This window comes from Solanum pennellii, chromosome 3, assembly GCF_001406875.1.
Source record: "Solanum pennellii chromosome 3, SPENNV200".
In the NCBI taxonomy this organism is placed as follows: Eukaryota; Viridiplantae; Streptophyta; class Magnoliopsida; order Solanales; family Solanaceae; genus Solanum; species Solanum pennellii.
In genome coordinates this window covers 63,884,620-63,892,085 of record NC_028639.1, presented here as the reverse complement: position 1 = coordinate 63,892,085, position 7,466 = coordinate 63,884,620, and the positions used below count along the sequence as shown (strand labels likewise).

The window sequence follows — 7,466 nt, the reverse complement described above, 5'->3', positions numbered from 1 at the left end:
ACTTAGTCTAATATTTTATTATATTATTACTAAAAAGGAGTATATTTTCCAATATTTGTAGCTTTTGTCAATTTGAATCATCTTTTCTTTAAAATATGTTCTCATCTACAAAAAGACAAATAAGTAGATTTTGATCTAATTATTCATGCAAATATAATACCCTTAACGTAAGGCAATAACAATGTAACATTAGGGGTAAACTATTGTAGATATAAAGAAATTGTTTGTAATAGAAGCTATAAGAGTTGGGGTACTAAAATGGGTAACAATTTAGGGAAATTTCACATTTCACAATCCAAGAAAATTGATTGGGACCTTGGTCTTTTGTCTTATTAAATGTGGTCGTCTTTTAAAAAAATGTTAATGATTTTCAGTATTAAAATGATCGATGTTGCTAACTTTGAAGAAATCAGAAGTAATTTTGTGTTTGAACCATGAAAAAAAACAAGTTTATTTCTTTAAACCGAGAAAAAACTGAGTTTAATTTAAGTGGATGTTGTTGCAAAAGTTTAAAAATATTGGATCTCGAAAGGAATGAAAAATTACTTTGTGTTTGGCATATTGTATGTGCCCAAGGAGAATCAGACCACATACGAAAGTTCAGCTAAGCTTAAGTGAATTCATGGGTTCGTACGAAGCTATTCTTTTCAACTCAAACTTTTCATGTGTGTGTGGAAATGAATGGTCTTTCCTTATTATAACCATTAACCGTATATACTTAGTGTTATTATAGAAATTCATAAACTTTAATTTTAAATATATCTCCGTTACTAGAGTTGCAGTATTTGATTGATTAGATTGAACAATCTTAATCCTATTAGAATTATTGTTTGTTGGCAAAATAAAGTATTGTCAGTGATACATAGATGTAAACGGAGCCCAACGGCCAAAACCTATAAATTGACAATTGCATTTGTACGCAAAACAAATTAAGCAATAGCTTCAAGTCGATTATCAAATTGTCGCTCATCTATTTACATCTAAATCAACAAAAAAGACATTATGTAAGTACTATCTAATTTTATGAATCAATTAGTTGGCATTGGGTTAAAAAATGGAATGATTATCCACTTTATTGGTTTTCTTATAATTTGTTTAATTATCAAATAAAATTAGTATAAAAGATTTCTTCTTTATTATAAGTAGGTATATTAAAACACATCAAACAAAAAATGTTATTTAAATTTCTCATGAGTCAATTTGCACAAGATCAATGAGTGCACCATTAACCCGCTTAATTATAAGAACCATGTTTTCATAAAACTTTATCACGCCTACCCATGACAAAATCTTACATTACGAATGCCCAAAAGTATAGGAATACATCACATTCCCAAAAGCATCATAACCCAGAAACATCATAATTGTTTGAAGAATTGTCTGCAGAATCTGCAAAGCACCTATATGATTAGGTCTTGAAATCAACCAGCAAGTTCATCACAGTTTTTTTCCATAACTGAATATGCATTTACATAACATTCAAGAATATATTGCTAAATATAACAATAGCATGTCAAACACTTAATTTTGGACAAATGAGGCAAAAAAAAGGTGTTCCTCCTAAGTTTATTCAAATACAACTCAAGACATATAACACCAGCAGAAGACAATATAGCAATTATCAAGCAAGCCCTCCATTCCATCATGGAGTATTTCCAGATCTCTTTATTCAGCAGTACACATGATACAGAATCTTAGTCATTCATCATATCTAACCTTTGGCAATCTGCAATAGTTATAAAAAAAAAAAAAGTACAAGAAGCTCAAAACCCCGGACTATCAGCAAGAGATGGGGATAAGGAAATCCTAAGGTTACACCTACAGATTAGCTATAACACGGAAATATCTATCTTACAACTATCCTATTGAGGCCACCGTCTGTATACCTTGCAGCTAACAGTATAACTTCTCGCTTACATGTCTTTACAGAGGATAACATGCAAATCAGAACAATGAACAAGCTTGCATTGGTAGCAAACTCGACTTGAATTGTAAATCAAGAATCACTGTCAGCACCATCAGACTTTTCTGCATCATCATCACCTTCAGGCTTTTCTGCATCACTCTCTCCTTCAGATTTTTCTGCATCATCACCCTCAGATTCATCCTCATCTTCCTCTTCACTCATGTTATTTATTACTTCAGTGATTATAGCTTTTACCTCTGCTTTTCTGTGCATCAAATCCAGATCAAAGTGGCTACCTGTAATGAAGTGCCAAAGCAAGGTTCAGGAGAGATCGGGACAACAGAATTCAGAATAGCAGGTAGAATGAGCATTTAAAAAAGCATACCTAATTGCCTGATAATATCAGATAAAGTTGCCTGCATTTTAAATAGCGCAAGAAACCTCATCAGTATGAAGCTCAAACACTTCTTTTTATGAGAAGCACGAAGCTCAAGTACTTCTCCAGAATAAAAATTGTACTACGGCTTTTTCAATAGTAAATAGTAAAGACTTACAGTGTTAAAATCCACTTTTTTAAGAATAATTGATACTACTGCATGCAATTCTTCTTTGCTGGGCTCTGCCTTGGCCTTCTTTACACTTTTCCCTTTTCCTGTTCCAAAAGGTTCAACAGTCAGGAAGTGGAAGATACACAAAATTAATAAGAGAATCTGTTTGGAGCAATAACGGTCATTCTGTCAATCATAGAATACATATGAACATCAGACACTGGATGATCACTGACATTAAAACATCCTCTCTAAATGGCACAACCGAATACTGATTTTGAAAAAGGAGAAAGCTTGATCACTGACATTAAAATATATTATCTGTGGCAAATCACAGTACTCATTTTGAGAAAACGGAGAAAATGCATAGCGTATCCTAGAAATGTTGCTCTTCACAACAATATCTCAAAAAATTTGAAGAACTTTAGCTTCTCACAACAGAGAAAACTCAAACACATTCAATATTTTAACTGAAAAAGAAAAAGTTACACACCTTTTTCAGAAACCTTTGAAGTAGACTTGCTTGATTGTTTCTTGCTTGAAGAATTTTCCTTCACAGGTTCAGTTTCTTCTTTTTTGCTTTTCTTTTCAGCCTTTTCTTTCTTGGCTTTAGATGTTGAATCAGCAGCAGAAGCACCTTTCTTGGAAACTGAACTTGAAGGGGTAGATGTTGATGAACTTTTCAAGGACTTCGCAGGGCTGCCCTTTTCTGTGGCCTTAGTCTTCTCTGCTGCTTTACTCCCCGAATCCTTCTTCACACTCTTCTTCGAATTAACCTTCTCACCAGACTTGTTTTTCTTTGGTTTCTCTTCCACGTCTTCTTCCTCTTCCTCTTGTTTCTCACTTTTCTCAGAACCACTCTCTTCCTGATCACTTCCTTCTTTAGGAGCTTCATCATCATTGTCAGAGTCATCACCACTATCTGATGGTTGTTCATCATTAGTTTCTTCCTCCTCAGTTTTTGCTGACCGCTTGCGTTTTACCCCAACTTCAGATTTCTGATGCTTCTGCTTTAAACATGACAAAGGATTCAGACACCTTCAGCTTCAGGATTATGACAGGCATTTGCAGATAAGTGCCAGAAAAATAGAGATAAAAGATGAAGAACTGTTGGAGCCTGCTTAACCTAGCTTAACTACCCATATTACAAAAGGGGGAAGGCAACAAAAAAAGATTTAACACCATGACAGCATCAAGGATAATAATGAAGCTTTGGAAGCTCCATGAAGATCAATAACAAGATCTCAAGTGAAGTAGTAGCAATTTAAGGTTGTTGGACTTCAATGGGAAACAAATAAGTTCATTGCGGATGAAAAGCTCAAGACTAACAGAGATGAATGGGTGAACTAAATGTCACAACTATTTTATGGTTCAAATTGATGTCAGGGAGAGGTGGAATGGGGGCCCAACACCAGCCAATAGATGCCTTTAAATGTGTCTAAATCAGCACAAAATCAAGGTATCTTCCTTAATTTTAAATGCCTAGTGGAGTTAGGATTCCTAAGTCAAACTCTCCTAATACTTTTCTTAGTTTGTTCTGGAAATGTTCCCTAATTTATTAGGAACATCTTTAATGTTTCCTGGGTAGTTAATATCTATTCCCTTTTCCTTTTTCTCTAAGATTGCTGGACATGCTTTTTTCATTGTTTAGGTTTATTTCCTTGTTTCTTTACATAATCTTGGCTACCCTTAGGCTATAAACAGGGGTGCCTTCTTTTGTTATTACATTCAAGCTATTGTTTATATAATTAAGATGTTCTTTTCTTGCAGTTATGTGGGTGGCTGGCTACTCTAGTACTTATTCTTCAACCTTCAAGAATCAACTTAAAGTGATTAAGTTTAAATCCATCAAACCTATTACTTAAGGTATTCCATAAAGGTGACAACACTTGGCTTAATGTGCTTTGTATCTAAGGCAGGTCGGGATCCATAATCTATAGCTTGGAGTTATTCCCTACCAAAGATAGATTAGTTTAGGCTATTTCTTCTTGTTAGGAGTTTATTTTTAAAATTTAGACCTTTTTTAAGACCATGGTGTTAGGGCAAGCAAAAAATAGACTAATCTTGAAGTTCTTTGATTAATTCTTGAATTGCTTGATATGTTCTTAAATACAAGAAACTCACTTGAATTCATCATATCTTTATTTTCGATTCTTCTTCGTGTCAAGTATATTAATAGTAGCTTCCGCATATTTCGTTAAGGTTCCTGATTATTATTTATTTGAGTTCTTGGGTCCATAATGTGATTCTTGTCAGACTAAATCCAGCTTGATAAGTTAAATTATTTCTCTAGTAATGAAGCTTTTTAAATGGGAAACACAAGACAAGACAAACCCAAAGGAAAAAGGCAAGAGAGGACACACATTGCTACTGTTATCAAAGACTCACTTACGGCTACTGCCTGTAAATTCTGATATCTACTAAATCCAATACAACTACAAGATAAAGAGTTTCTTAATTAACTCCTTGGTGGCACTAGCAAGCATGATCCTTAATTAAAATCTTGCTTCATTTCTATTCTTTATCAAAAAACATCTAGATTCATTAAAATTGTTACCGGTTTGAAGCTCAGAGAAACTGATGATGAATCAAGTATCAGTAACACAAGTTCTAGCTACTCAAACATTGTCCTTGGTTGATTGATTTAAGTAAAGGACGAGATTGAGAGTTAACCTTAACTGATTTATCCAAAGAGCCTGCACTTTTGCTAGCTGAGCCCTTTCTCTTTTGCTTCTTACCCTTCTAACATCAAAAAGAACACAAAATTACAACTTCATAATTTATGTTGTAGGAAAGAAAGTTAAAGACAAAAGGCAACTCCTCAAAGCTCAAGCTGTCAAGCCCAGGAAGAGGCTTAGTAAATTCAACTACAAACCTGTTCCTTCTCAGCAAGCAAGGAATCTGTTGTAGAATGAGGAGATTCCAGGAACTCTAATAATTTCACTGTGAGCTCATCCTGAAAATTGATGCAAGTAGCATAACTGATCAGAAAAACATAGTTCAGACATATTAGCTGCAGTTGATTGCACAGCCAACAAAAGCACCCATTTGCAGAACATACCTTCTTTGCAGAAGTTCTGCTCACTGGAATATTGAGGACATCACAAAAATCCAGCAGCTTTTCCTTAACACACTTGTCCAGCTTCTCTTTGGTTTTTCGCCTTTGTTTTTCCTGCTCGACAAATGAAGTAGGCAAAAGATTATCTGATTACACATTCATCAAAAGGATTATTCAGGAACTTGATACCATTTCCACATGTAAATAAGAAAAAAGTGCAAGGACAAATGGAACACAATACAAAGGAGATAAGAAGGAAGATACCTCATCCTCAACCCAAACAAATCCTGAAAACTGTCCTATGTTTTTCTTCAAACTATGTACCTGAAAAGGCAAAACGTCAAAGCTCTCATCAAAATCCTACAGCATTATAAGTGACACCATGTTGTATACACATCAGTACATGGCTCTCCCCCCAACATTCAAAAGAAACACATGTGCAGTCGAAACTGCAAAACTAAGAGAAAGCATCTCAAGTAAGGTTCAAGAGTTTGTAAGTAAGAAGACAATGATCACCTTTGATTTCTTGCCGAAAAGAATGTTGTGAAGCATTTGCAGGTTGTCATCAGGTTTTCTCTTGGATAGTTTATAAGCCACTGAAAATTTCAAAATATTGGAGGTGTCAAGAGACAGACATAGTTTGTGTTGAGCCTCAATATCATTGAACTATTATTAATTAAATCTAAGCATCAGAATCATAGCAGATAGCAACCTTTTGATAACATTTACATTTTTATTTATGCAAGTGAACATTGCTTTACTTGAACATGGTTCTTCGTGGTTCCTGTGATTTACTATTTATGCATATTCCATATTTTCTCGTATTACTAGTTTTTAAAATCTTAAAATATATGTCAAATGTCAAATTAAAACAAGAGTATATTAGCCAAATTACAACCTCAATGATATTCACCAATTAACAACAAAAATCCAAAAAAAATTGATTGCCTTAAAGGGATCCACTTTATTGAACTTATCATTAAACCATAAATAAATCCTAACCCTAGAAGAGGGAAAACAAGATAACTGAGCAGTGGTGAAATCGTACCATTTGGTATATCCTTCAGCTGAGTACCACTACCCTGCATATAAACACACTAATTCATAAGAGGAAATTCATCTCTACTTGGAACCTAAAAGCTAAGAAGCGACTGAAGATACGTTGATCTCAGTGAAAAAATGAAAAATTGAAGCGTCGAGAATGATACCTTCCTAATTGACAAAGGCTTAGGCGTGGAACCTCTAGCTTCCGAAGACTCGGAATAGCGTTCCACAGTTTTCCTTTCCCTAGTTGGTCTTGTGATTGGTGTTACAGGCTCTTCCGTACTCTCACCTCTGTTTTTCCCCTTCTTCTCGACTGGTTTCTCTTCTTCTTCTTTTTCCTCCTCCTCCTCTGATTCTTCTTTCTCCTCCTCTGATTCAGCATCCTTTTTGTCAACTTGCATTGATTCCTCTTCCTTTTCCTTGTCGTTGTCCTTCGGTTGTTGCTCCTCAATCACCTCCTCTGGTTTCTTGTCATCTAGGGTTTCTTTCTCGGACGCCATAGAAGAAGAAGAATTCTGCTACAACTCAACAGCTGCAAAAGGAGTGGTAAAACCCTAGCTGGGGATTTTGGTTTTGGGGAAAAAGAGAGAAGTTTGAAATTGCAGATCTAGAATTGAAAAATTAAGGTGGGAAAGGCGGGCGCCATTAGGAATTGGAGAAGCTAAAATACAGTTTGGAAGCTCCAAATTTTCTAAATATTGGGAATTCCCGGTTATCAAACCGTAATTTCCCCCGCCTACCCCCCTTTGCTTTTTGGGCCTATGGGCTAATCATTTTTATATGGACAAATTACAGAAATCACCTATTTTTAAGGTAAAATAATTATAAAAATTTCTCAAAACTGATAAATTAATATAACCGTTAATATACTAATCTGATATGCAAGATACATTAATGTGATGCGCGAAAT

General features: G+C 34.8%; 1 protein-coding gene across 6 annotated transcripts; it reads right to left on the bottom strand.

The window, feature by feature from the left end:
• Window positions 1–1,541: 1,541 nt before the first annotated feature.
• On the bottom strand, window positions 1,542–7,249 carry LOC107015190 (protein DEK-like). 6 transcript variants are annotated; one of them, XM_015215385.2, is made up of 11 exons: window positions 6,721–7,249; window positions 6,561–6,594; window positions 6,029–6,108; window positions 5,777–5,836; window positions 5,516–5,626; window positions 5,330–5,410; window positions 5,128–5,193; window positions 2,948–3,464; window positions 2,461–2,558; window positions 2,292–2,322; window positions 1,542–2,202 (listed from the first exon to the last, which is right to left on the bottom strand). In XM_015215385.2, exons 1-11 carry the CDS (start codon window positions 7,054–7,056, stop codon window positions 1,997–1,999), a joined length of 1,620 nt encoding a protein of 539 aa, XP_015070871.1. In that variant the 5' UTR covers window positions 7,057–7,249; the 3' UTR covers window positions 1,542–1,996. The 6 variants fall into 6 exon arrangements, with proteins under 6 accessions (XP_015070871.1, XP_015070869.1, XP_027771546.1 ...); XM_015215383.2 differs by having other exon boundaries at window positions 5,128–5,196; window positions 6,721–7,248; XM_027915745.1 differs by having other exon boundaries at window positions 2,948–3,461; window positions 5,134–5,196; window positions 6,721–7,248.
• Window positions 7,250–7,466: the final 217 nt, after the last annotated feature.

Bases quoted from the DNA above. Each gene is read 5' to 3' on its own strand.
- LOC107015190 (XM_015215383.2), bottom strand. From the start codon at position 7,056: ATGGCGTCCGAGAAAGAAACCCTAGATGACAAGAAACCAGAGGAGGTG. The intron at 6,595-6,720 runs GTATCATTCTCG...GTTTATATGCAG, and splicing joins AGCCTTTGTCAATTAGGAAG to GGTAGTGGTACTCAGCTGAA. The intron at 5,411-5,515 runs GTATGTTCTGCA...ATCAATTTTCAG, and splicing joins GCAGAACTTCTGCAAAGAAG to GATGAGCTCACAGTGAAATT.